We start from the raw sequence: 13,399 nt of genomic DNA, 5'->3' as shown, positions 1-13,399 counted from the left end.
TCTGTAAAATTTTCCGGTTACTTGTTAACAAATAGAAGGTAAAAATCACCCTCCATTTATGTTATAGAAAATTTACTTCTAGCATTCCTTTTATCCGAAAGTTTGGTGTGTTTGATGAGTACGGAATGTAGAGCTATGAGAAGGAATAAGTGTGTTGCTGAAGGTTGAGGATGAGGCATGAGCATGTAAATTGGAGAGCAAAAGTGTTGTTGTACTGCCCCTCCCTTTTGATGGTGACAATTGAACACATCATGAAGACGTTTATGGCAGTGGATGACACGATCTGCTGTTATTGCAAGCATGATCACTGACGTTCAGATGAATCTGTGTTGTAAGACAATGACATAACCAAGAATCCAAGATGCGGAGGGAGATGAACTGTTCGTGTTCGGGCAATTACTGAATCTTGCTGTGGGTTTCCTGCTACGACCCCTTATGGGTAGATACTGCCTCTTTCTTTCTTAGTTGTATGGTTAAAGCTTGTGCTTGATCTTATGTTACCGGTGTTGTTTGATGAGTTTTGAAATGTATGGTTATTTTTTAAAGGTCTACTTTATATGTTCTCTGAAAGACTATTAGCTTGAAATAGGTAGAGCAATGTACAAGAAGATGACATGCTTTAAAGGTTGTTCAATTAGCCCAAAGAGCATCACTCAATTTTTAAGACCATTTTTTTGAGGGAGGTCAACAGTTTTCTCAAGAATAGTCTTGATTTCTCGATTGGATACTTCGACTTGCCCACTTGAAAGTGAGTGTGGTAAGGCAGAGCCTCAAATTTATGTTCAATAAAATGAGTACTATTTTGACTAATCAACACCGTATGTATCCCGAATCGAGAAAATATGACATTCATAAAAATTTACTCACCACCCTTGCATCATTGGTTGAAGTGGCAATTGCCTCGACCCATTTCGAAACATAATCACAAGCCACCAAGATGTATTTGACTTAGTGTTGCAGAATTAACTCTATTTCCTCATTCAGAACACACCTCCTAACAATCCCATTAGAGCATTCCATAAAAAGGAATGGATCACCTCATACATGAATTTCTTCTTTGCATAAGGTTCAAGATTGACCGGCTTTACCCCCACTTGCCAAGTAAATGTCCATATCAGTGAGCCATGGTGTCTTACCGATAGTGGAGATTGCGTACAAGAGATCATCGTGAAATGAATCATCAATTGGAAGCTCATCATGACTAGCTTCTGAAGTCAACCTCGATAAATGGTCTTCAACAACATTTTTTGCTCCCTTATTTATCTTTAATCTCCAAGTCAAACTCTTGGAGGAGCAAAATCCTTCTGATCAGTTGCCGTTTTGCATCCCCTTTGCTTAGTAGAAATTGTAGACCCTTGTAGGATCGAATTCTTGCATCGTAAGATCTTAGAATCGTGTTATGATCTCACCACTTAAATTTTTTAGCTAAATAAGATTGCACGATTTTACAAACATTAAGCTTTCATCTACAATCTGGATCGATCGCATATTTTTGAATTGTAAGATCGCTGAATCGTAGATCAGAATCGGTATTCTGATAACCATGAGCGGAATAATATTTTTAGGAAAACTATTCATAGTCCTTTCATAGTGTGTCTGTTCAAGTGCAAGTTCAAATTTTCTTCTTTGTAAGTTTTATTGATCAGTGATTGTAAACTTGTAATAGATTGCTTTTACTGTACAAATCTTCATAATTAATGCTTGTATTATCTCTTCAAGTTTATATAAACAATTAATATTTTAAAGTCAATTTTAGGGCTTTTATTAACCTTTTAATTGATGATAAGTCCCCTAATTTCTTTCTTCTAATTCTTTGTTCTTTTATAAATACACAAATTAATCTTACTTTCAAAAAACAAATTATCTTATCTTAGAGCCCATTTGTTATCATTTTATTTCTAATTTTCAATAATCTGAAAAATTAAAGACCAAAAATAAAAAATAAAAAAAGGTAATTTTCACTTTCGATTTGTCCGTTTTTAAATCAACATATTCCTTATAAATTTAACTAATTTTTTTATTTATTATAGAACATATATATTCATTGACTTCCATAATGAAAAAACATAATAAAAAACAAAAAATCACTATAATACCGAATGGGCCATTAATTAGTATTTTTTTTATTAGTTTAAAATATATAATTTAGTTTAGATAAAAATGACAACCAGCCTTAACTATTTCACAATCTATAACAGCAAGTTCATCACTCAAAAAATAAAAAAAAATAAAATAAAATAAAAGCAAATTCAAATAATAGGGTCAATCCTCCTTGTGTTAGACCCGGTTGCTACAACACATATGCTTGCGGGTAATTATTAAAACTTGACACAGCGGTTGCACATCGCCCTTTGGTAGGTTGTATCGTCAAGTTAAAAGAAAAATAAAAACATGAAGAGGTGTTTCATTTAGCACTAAAACATGCTTTCTCCATTTTTCAGGCACAAAAAGACCAACATGTAGCATGCAGCTAGGAAACCCAAAAAACCGATTCAAATTTCCCTACGGCAAAGTGACAATTGAGGTTGAGGGTGCTGCACTGACGCAAGATAATAAGAAATGCTCGTAGGTATCGTATTAACGCTTGACCCATTGGAAACTCTTTCTTGCTTTTGCTTTACCCGGCTTTTTCCGCTCCACAACTCTAGGATCCCTTGTCAAGAACCCAGCTGAAATGTAACACCAAAATGTTATTGGGTCATCAGATTAAGCACAGCCATACATATCCATGTAGGAAGGACAAAATGCAGAGTATGAAATAAGACATTAACATGGACACCAAAAGTCAAAGAATGCAATCGGCCTAAAATATTACAGTGTAAATTAACCCTCATGATCTAATACCTTCTCTGAGCGGAGGACGCAATCCAGGCTCCCAACATTGTAATGCCCGGCTGATGCCTAACCGTATTGCTTCAACTTGACCTGGTGCAGACAAAAGTCAATACCCCAATTCATTCATTACAAAAAAAAAATGAAAGGTAGAAGCAAGAAAAATATGGGAACAAATATTAATAGATTAATTACCTAATTAGGGGTATTTGGCAAAATAGTTAATTTAACAATTTTAGCTTATTTAGGTATAAATTTAATTTAACAATTTTACCTTTATCTAATGCTAGTTTTTAGAAGATTAGCTGGTTGAAACTTGTTATGAATCAGCTAATCAACAACAAGACGTTGCTCCCACCAAAATGTGGTCAAAGCAATAGATGGTTGAATTAGCCACTTCTATCAGCTATCGGTCGTTTGCCAAACACTACCAATGTCTATTGCTAGATTGTAATTAGTAGACAGTTCTTGGTAACAATCACACCACGTCATAATGAACCTAACCACTCTTATTCTCATGACAATGATCGCCGGGGAAAATACTAGAATGCATACAATGTTGGGAGCCCAAAGGCCACAAACTCTAGAAAGGCAAAAAAAATGTGCGAGATAATAGCATATCTACAGCTGCCTTTATAGTACATGTAGGCATGTAGCAACCAAAATTCCATTAAAGACACCTTATGGAAGGAAGTGCATGAACAAAACCAAACAACTTGTGTCTTTCAAGTAATAAACTAGGAAATAGCCTAACGCTAGTGGAAAACTCAGAAGCAAACATGTAAAGTCAAAAAAAGCACTACATTTTACCTTGATCACGGTCTGCAGATACCAGCTTACCTTACCCTCTGATTTCAGCATAAAAGACCATTAGACTTCAACTAGGTATTCAAACTAACAGAAATCTAAGACAAACTTGTAAGAAGAGCTACAACTTTGTGGATTGCACTTAGTATTGAGGCATATACAATGTAAAATTTAGCGTTATGTTAGATGTATGTACCATTATTAGAGTTTGATAGAAATGTCTTCATCTTTCTGATTTCGAATCATGTTAACCTTCTAAAGTAATTTATTCTGATCTTGTGGCTTACACTAATGCCATTAAATGTCTTCTATCTAGGCTTCCACCTAAGCAAGTTTGGAAGTTGTGCAACTGTATCTTAGTTAAAACAAAGAGGTTGTTTTCGAATTGACTCCCATTAGCAAACACCATTAGTAAGTTTGACATAAATTAGAAGTGCACAAATTAACAAGAATGAGTGATTAGCCAATGATGTGGTAGAGATGTGTAAAATTAATGGTATAAATTCGAAAGTGAAATTTTTCAATGCAAGAGAATAGGATGTCATTAGTGCATATGCGCCTCAAGTGGGATCAAAGGAAGCAATCAAAGAGAATTTTATGAAGAATTAAATGATGTGATGCAAAGCATTCAACTCAAAAAAGTTGTACTTTATTATTTATGAAAAACCACACAACTATTTGCCATGGTCGAAAGCTTTGGCATGAACATCTTAATGATCATTATGATTGATGAAGCCCCCTTCAAAAGAAAATCACATTCTAACAGTTCCACCAGATACAATGCTTAAACATTGTAGCCTTAGTAAAAAGAAGTCAGTAGAGCATTAAAGGGTACAACAAGATCCTACAAATACCAATACAACAATATACGGGATCCAAAAAGACCACATAGAATGTACTTAACAAGGCCACAACTTTAAGGGTTTTATTCACTAATCACATACAAATTTAAAAAGTGTGCATTTCCTACTAAATAATTCTCAAGTGCAGAGGGGTATTGAGCTGTCTTTAGTTTGTTCAATTGAAAGCATCCAAAACCACAACTATTAGTAGTCTAAGAGAGAACTTACCAGTGACACCACCTCCTTTCACAGTGCATTTGACATCCCAAAGACCCACTGTATTTGTCTCAGAAAATGGTCGAAGAAGAGACGCACGATGATCAAGCATTGGGAAATAGACATCAAACTGCTTGTCATTGATCAAAAAGTTCCCCTCTCCAGGTTGAATCCAAACACGAGCTATACTACACTTTCTTTTCCCTGTCCCATAAGCTCTTCCCTTCTCATCCACTACTCTGACTCGTAATTTCGCAGCTTCCTCCTGTTTCTGAAGCTCCATTTCATATCTAGTTGATTTTCTTAAGGTCTTCTCATAGTGTTCATCTTCTATTTGTGACAGAGGAGGCAATCCATCAATATCCTCAAAATTCTTTAAGGCAATCAAACTATCCAACATCTCATCAGTGATTCCAGATGCTGCAACTAGATCACCAAAAGCACGGTTTGGACCTGAAATATTTTAAACAAGCTTCAATAACAAAAACTACAAAACAAAGAATACATAGATAAGATGATAGAGAGACTAAATGGAATCTTTTGACATTAAAAAGTTTATAAGTGAAGCAAGAAGGGAAACTTGGAAACATGTATGTATATGGGGTTGTATTAATCTAAATGTACCAAGTTCAAGTTTAACCTATACCAAAAAGATGAGTTCACTGAACACAAGAAATAGACAACGCACAAGCTCACTAAAGCAACCAGTGGGTACAATGAAATACAAGAAATATCGTACTTAGAAGGTTCACCCTTGAAAACTTTCAGTTATGTGCTAGCACCAATGCAACACAAAGCTATAGCCTCGAATCAAATTACATGGCATTACCTTGAAAACCTTTCATCCAAAGGTTTTAAAAATGTAAGTAAAATAGAAAAAAATAAGACCAGTTACATCAAAAATGCAACTAGCCTAGCCGGATTCAAGACATGCATTATTTTTACAAGATTCCTTAAATTTTAGGCTTGCATAGTTTCATCACCTAGCACTATAAGTGAAAACATGCATCCATTATTAGTCTTAAGCCCGAGTAAAGGAGGTGAGTTGTGATAGGATAGTGACAACCAACAATCAAATCTTATATCATAATCTTAATTGAAATTAGCGTGCGGCCTTAGTTTTAAAAAGCACAAGGTACATGGAGGTGCAAAAGGTTAGGCGAAGAAGCAAACTTTTCAGACGCAAGGTATGCTTTTTTGCTAAAGCTTATAAATCAATTTCAAAACATATACTTCCTTCGTTTTAATTTACTTGCACCATTTGCTTTTTCACACTCTCCAATGTACGAATTTAATCGTTAATATATCGAATTATACATATCAAAAAATTATGGAAACTAGAAATTAATAAGCTTTAAATCGAGACGATTCAAACAAGATCTCATATGACTATGTTTTAACTTGTCGATTACCCACAATATGAAAGTCAATTTGCTTGATGAATAATGTCGAAGTCAACTACGGTGCAAGTAGAAAAGAACAAAGGAAGTATAATACATCAAACAACATGATATTCACATTTTAGTATAAACAATCTTGAAAACATTCATTATCCTTGCGGTAGACATCACATTAGCACATAACTATCATAATGAGGATATGAAGAGTTCCCAAAGTTATTTTCTTCTTATTTACATGCTTTTTGTTTTACTCAAAGGAGCGACGGTTTTTGAACTTCATTTTCAAGAAAATTTGGGTTTTGAGTTTATTTCTTTTTCAAACAAACAAGCATAAGTTAATTATTGAGCCAACAAAGAAGCACACTGGGCGCACAAAGAATGAAACGCATCGAGGCGTCCAAGGTGCACGTCTCTTGTAGTGGGATTTTCCTTACCTATTCAAGGCGTTTACAGTCGAGCCTAAGCTCAAGGCGCACAAGGCGCAAAGCGAGGTGCGCTTTTTTAAAAATAAGTGTGCGACGCCCCTTATTCAATGAGGCACATCACTTCCTAAAAACCCAAGTGTAATGTTAAGTATGCAAATGATTATAGGTTATCACTTCATTAAAAACGCAACTAGCCAAATTGAAAATCATGCAGAATTGAAAATAACATAAGGCAAGTGTAGTGCAACGCCCCTTATTCAATGAGGCACATCACTTACATAAAAAAAGTCAAATCCAATAACATAAGCCAAATTGAAAATAATGCGGAATCACTTTCGAATCCCAGGTGTATATTTGAGTGTGCAAGGGTTTATAGGTCATCCTTTAGTAGCACGTCGTATTTCCCAAATGTGATGTCAATTGAATAAGGAATTTAGAGAGCACACTAGTGTCAAATGAACAAAGATTATTAGCTTTAACAGATATGAGAACAAAGAAAAGAATTAAATAAGCTAAGATTGGCATCTTGATACGCTGGAATTCTTTTTGAGGTGCTTATAGTTAGTAAATGTTATTTCAAAATGAAATATTAACGTTCTTTGTATGCAAGAGATAAAATGCTTTAGTGAAAATACATGACATTCAATAATATAAGAAGAAAATATGCAAATAGTAGTAATCAAAGAAAGATAGGAGAAAAACGGGGTTTGTATTGTGATGGATTTAAATATCGCCAATAATGTGATGGAGCTGCCTGTAAAATCAATGATAAAAGGGTGAAGCTTGTGTATGAAAAAGAAATATCAAAGGTCATTAGTGCATATACACCTCAAATGGGTAAGCATGAGAGAGAGCATTGAAGCACTCGAAAGAAATTTTGGAGGGAATTAGATGGAGTGATGCAAAGAATCCCCAACACCAACATTAAATAAACATTTTGCTTTTTATTTAGGTCAGAATGACCAAAGTGACGTTGAAGATAACCATGATCACTTTGAATATAGAACGAAAAATATAGGAAACAAGCATGAAGCATATAATTTGTTACAACTTAACATGCAAAGTGAAAATTAATTGGTAACTTATAGATGATCCAAATCAATAACTTCCAACCGGGAGAAATGACATGTAGTAAAACTCTAAGGTCAGTTTAAGGTTGATATGTAGGGCGCAAACTCCTCATCATCAATATTCAAATGCATTTAAGATCGTGCAAAAGAAATTCAAGGAAAAGGAAGAATCAAAGCGTAAAATCTAAAATAAAGGAATGCAAATATGAAAACAAGGACAAGAAAGAGTCTTAAAGAAGTTGACTGGACAAATGAGGATGAAGCATATTCAACATAAACAAAGATAGACACTTCTGTTACTCGTGCACAGTGCAAAAAAGAGGTTTTAGTCTTAGGTTCAAAATGGCTTTTGTAGTCAATGTAGATGGTTTTGGTGTTTTTTTTTTTTTTTTTTTTTTTTTTTTTTTTTTTTTTTTTTTTTTTTTTTGTGGCTTAAGGTGGAATAAGGAAGAAAAATTCTCAATGAAGAATAAAGATTATTATTTAGCTCAAGGATAATGTAACTATGGGTAAAACATTGCAAAGTACAAGAACAATAAAACCAATGCAATATAAGTGGTACATGAGGCCATGTTAAAGAGTACGAAGAGTTTTAATTAAATCAAAGTAAGATAGAGTATCACATATCATTGAACACGAAGGATTATAGCAGACATGTGGTAAATCTAGATAAAATGTAGCTCCCTCCAAGTGACTATTTCAAATACATTGACTTAAATTTTTCACAACCACAACGATGTTGATCAAGATGTAAAGGATAGGTTTTAGTGCAAAGGGCTCAAATGGAGAGCTATAGTATTATGTGATTAAGGCCCGTCACTAAGGTTATAAGGAAAATTCTACTACACAAAAAGGAATTTTGAAAGAGATCATTGTAAGAAGATTGAGGTAATTGAGATATGCATATTAAGATGATATGATTTGAAATGAAGATAGAAAAAAAATCTCAGTGTCAAATTAAAGATAAAATTAGGAAATTTGTTTACATTAGTTTGTCATTAACAAAGAGGACTAAAAAAAATGTAATTAGAAAAGTTAAAGGTTAAAACTTTTAAGAGCTTAAAAGAAAAAGATAAGAGTCAAAGACAACATGAATGATGAAAACACGTGAACTGGAATTTGTGCGAGCATATTACAATACTAAGAATGAATGGAGAAGTTGATATAAGTGGATAATCATACAAATTCATGTTCATTGTTAGAGAATAGTATTAAAGATAAAGGGCAAATAAAGTACGCTCTTTCTTTGAGACAATCTCTCATATTGATATATTCAATTGAGTCATGTAGCTAAAGGCATATACATACTAAGGCTTTTGCACCAGATTCAAAACTTGGTCCTGACCGGCTTTGTTGTTCACATTGACTCCAATACAATAGCATAAATTGAAGAAACGCATTTCAATAATGTACTACTTTTAATATGATTTGTTGACAACCTGATCTACCATTTCCCATTAGATGTTTCAATAATCTAACTAATTCCTACCTATAGGGTAAAGGCACCTAGCAAGAGCACGGCAAACTGCTGCTATGTGTTTATTTCATCAGATAAGTTTGAAAACCGCGTGTTACACCTCAAATCCTACAAATCCTACAAATCCAACCCCCTCCCTCAAAAGAATATATTTTGTGTGCATATACATTGCAATAGAACTCAACAAGTAAACAATAATAGCGTCAAAAAGAAAACATATCTAACGAGCATATAGAAGTAAATTGCAATGGAACTCAATAAGTACACTACAATAGCATCAAAAATAAACCATATCTTATGTGCATATAGCATCAAAAATGAAAACTGGAAACGTTTTATAAAGACAATCATATAAATCAATTATAGATGATAGATCATATGAAAAGACAAGGGAGCAAAAAACTCACCATTGAGAACCTCCAAAAGAGCTTTTTCTTCCTTTTCAAGCTCTAATTTTTTAGCAGCATTCACCATTTCATCTTCTTTCTCAATTACATCACTCGTTCCTTCACCTACAGCACCAATAATACCGAACATATCCACCGATTTATCATCCTCATTAAATTGCCATGGCTCGAAATCAGGAGTTGGAGAGAAATCACTGCTCTCTTCCACTCCAAAATCCTCAAAAACACCCTCACTCCTCACATTCTCGTTTTCTGTAAATTTCCATGTTTTTGTTCCGGATACTTTCCCCACTTCATTTTTCGTTCCTGTCAAATTCTCATCACGGATACCGAAAACAGCATCAACACCATCGTTTTCCTGGGAGATATTCCAGAAATTCGAATCTGAATTGGAATTATTTTCGTTGTTGTTGTTGCCATTATTGCTGGTGGATAAATAGCGAGCGACGAAATGGGTAGAATGAATTTTAGGGATTTGAGAAGACCGAATAGGAGGAAAAGGAGGAGGAGGAGGAGGAAAGAGAGACGTTGAAAAGTGTCGAAAATGGCGAGAATAGGTAGCAATGAAGCGTCCGAGCATTGCTATGGCGTGAGGTGTCTACAGGGTTTTACAAGGGTTTCTCAGATTTAGTTTTGGAAGGGAAGACTTACTTCCACTGTTCCACATTAAAACAGGTCAACTTTGCATTACGGGACAACTCTATATGAACATCTTCAATCGCATACATAAGGCTAGATATTGGGTTATTGTTTGTAAATTAGCTACTAGAAACTGAAATTGCTTATTATTATTATTGTGTTTTAAAATATAGGGAGAATATAAGGGGAAAAGTAGTATAAAGAATTTATATATGGTTCGTATATCAGTATATTCGCATATATTTACAATACAAGAGTCATGCTTTTATACTAAGCATTACAACACTATTCATGTACTATTTGCAACTGTAGGAAAGGATAGCATTGTTTCTTTCAATGCATTCACTGCCAATTCTATCTACTTCTAACATTCTCCCTTGAATGCATTACAATATTTAACGTTTATCTAAATTCTTTTCCTTTTCTTTTAACCGTAAAGGACGGAAGGGAATTCGGGTGTTATATTGAGTAACGTTTATGTTTTACTAGAGACCAATAAACGTCATTGAACCGTTATTTGATAATGGTACGAGCTTGATGTCACTAAAACTATTGGGTTTGTAAAAATCCGACTTACCGTTGACTGAGTAAACAGAGACATCACGAGGTTTACTTCCCAAGAACCTCGAATTTCAATCCCAAAACTTGCGCAAAGAGTCTTTAGTTCTAAATCATAACTAAATCAGCTAATTCTCAATCCAAACATCTATCTAATACATAAAGTAATCATAAAAGTCTCTATAAAAGTCCGATTATAACTAGTACAGTCTAGACTAATATATATATGTTACCAAAGCTTAGTACAAAACTACAAAACTCTAACGTACTCAGCTCATTATAACATCCTTGGAAACTCTAATCAACTCCGCTAATCCACCATTTCCGACTAGTTCGGATTTGTAAAGAAACTAAAAAAAATTGGGAACAATAGAAGCAGATTAAACTGAATGAGAAGTAACAATCCAAAATAACAAAACACAGTAAATCATATCTTAGGTTTAAAAGCAACATCAGTTCCCTACATCTATGTGCGCACAGGGAGTCTAGTTGAGAGGAACATCCATAGCTCTAAGGCTATGTCACTCTCGGGTGAAGCTAGTCAATATCTCAATGACAATTCGCTTCAAACAGGGAGCAGGGAACAATGTTCCTCAACTCCGTCAATGACCAGCTCGCAAGCCCGATCCATTGACCATATCATAATATCAGCATAAGCATTCACAACAACATTTGTCTCAACAATTTCCAATCTCAAAAGAGCTTTAGTAAAAAGTTTATTTTCAAGAATGTAGTCTGATCAGACTCTTTAAGGGATTGCTACTGCTCACCAGAAAGAACACTTCAAGAAGCTAAGTCTGGTACTCCGCGATCACTAGAAGGGCTCCTCGATAATGTCGCCTCCTGAGCAAACAAATATAGCATCACAACAAAGCATGCGATACTACAACTAGGTTCATATAGCTCGTTGCATCTCATCCTAAGAATGCATCTTAGTTCCATCTTCTATTCTAATATTTCTTATTTCAGAGATTGTGCAAGATCTAACTCCAACCCTCAATATCATCAAAATATATAACCTTGTCTTAATCTAGCTTATATTCTTGTAAAGATTATACGTCTCCACAATTCCCTTTGTATTCCAATTCAAACACTTCCATGTTCATCTAGACTCAAAACCAAGAAACTAAACAAGATTAACAAACCATCCAAAAGAAGGACTCAGCTAGTTTATCCATTCAGCTAATAGTTTCCACATGAACCCTAAATACTTTCAAGAACAACCAATCAATCAACATTTAACCATTACCATAATTTGAAAAGATTATTCTTTCATCCAAGAACACTAATCTAACCACAACTAAATCCTTCAAATAATCTACTACTAAAATCATAGCCCACACTTAAATTCTCATCATCACATAACTCACTAATAACACATTTTCCATGAATTTCCAATTTAATGACTCATCTACTAACTCATACACATTCCAAGATTCAACAACATTTAGGGTTTAACACATGAATGAAAGATTATACAAGGGAAAGTATATGAATAAGAGTATAATTATTAAGGAAAAACAAGGAAAGAAATCAAGAAGGACTACCTTCTGTTTACAGCAGCAAGAAACGGAAAATTCAGGTTCATAGCTTTATTTTCGGCTTGGATTTGATGTTTAATCAACAGGACCAAAACTCACTGATTCCTTCCCCAAATCGGCGGAATTCAAGGTCAAGGAAGGGAAATTTTCAGATGATTCTATACTCATTGTGGTTCGAATTCAGAAGGAAATGAACAAGAAAGATCAATTAGCCATAATTTACACAAAACAATCAAGAATGTAGAAGTATAGATAATCTACTTTGAAAATCACGAAGGGAAGAATAAGGACTTACTGATTTCGCACGCAGGTCCTTCGAAGATTAGAGGGAAGAAAAACAGTCATGCCCTGGCAGCCATTGACGTTTTCTTCGTAGAATTTAGAGAAATAGGGATTTGAAGATTCAAAGAGGAATGTTGTGAAGGGAAGGAGATCGACTATTAGTTGAAGAATTTCAGTGTAAATCCGCCATTTTCGAAGGGTATGGCGGCGAGAGAGAAGGAGGAAGGTGATCTTGCTGTTTTTTTTTTTTTTGTTCATACGAAAGGGAAAGGAGGAGAAAATGGTTGCCTGATTTCCCTTGAGTTCCTCGCGTGAGAGAAAGAAGGAAGGGTTTGGGGTTTTTTTAAAAAAAAAAAGAAAAGGAAAAGAAGAGAAATTAAATTGAGAATATTTTATGTCATGTGTATTTAAGATCATTCTCGCACTGATAATTCTTTTAAACTTACTCGTCTTAAAATATTAATTTTCCAAATGTTACAGGGTCACACTATACCAATGTGTGAGACTATTTTGTGTGTTTGGACCTATATAAGTCTAGGTTCATGTGACTAATCTAGTAAGACTAGATATTAGACATAATCCTCAATTTAATATAATCGTTATATTAATTTGTTGTTAAATAGTAGTGTAACTCCTACATTTATTATGTCTAATTATATGGTGGGTTTAATGAGGTTATTAATCCTCATTTTGTAAGCTAAGGTTGAAAAGATGAATAGTCTAATTTTCCCTTTATCATGTTATATTGCCATTTACTATAAAAACAAATGTTGATATTATTGACAAAAACGTATACTATTAGCTAGTGTGTATTTATAAGATTATATTACACCTTTTCATTGAGATATACAAAAGAAGTTTCTGAGCTTTATCATATGTACTAGTATACGGGGTCTTACGAGA

The 13,399-nt window shown here is 34.2% G+C and overlaps 1 protein-coding gene across 1 annotated transcript; it reads right to left on the bottom strand.

Annotated features, from left to right (window-relative positions):
* Positions 1–2,100: 2,100 nt before the first annotated feature.
* On the bottom strand, positions 2,101–10,183 carry LOC130802672 (30S ribosomal protein S9, mitochondrial). Its single transcript, XM_057666683.1, has 4 exons — positions 9,477–10,183; positions 4,710–5,150; positions 2,845–2,925; positions 2,101–2,669 (listed from the first exon to the last, which is right to left on the bottom strand). The coding sequence occupies exons 1-4, from the start codon at positions 10,054–10,056 to the stop codon at positions 2,578–2,580; spliced, it is 1,194 nt and encodes a 397-aa protein (XP_057522666.1). The 5' UTR covers positions 10,057–10,183; the 3' UTR covers positions 2,101–2,577.
* Between the last annotated feature and the right edge of the window lie 3,216 nt (positions 10,184–13,399).

The sequence above is a fragment of the Amaranthus tricolor genome, chromosome 16, assembly GCF_026212465.1.
Source record: "Amaranthus tricolor cultivar Red isolate AtriRed21 chromosome 16, ASM2621246v1, whole genome shotgun sequence".
Lineage (NCBI taxonomy): Eukaryota > Viridiplantae > Streptophyta > Magnoliopsida > Caryophyllales > Amaranthaceae > Amaranthus > Amaranthus tricolor.
Note: the sequence above shows the minus strand (reverse complement) of the source record. Positions and strands in the feature narration are given on the sequence as shown.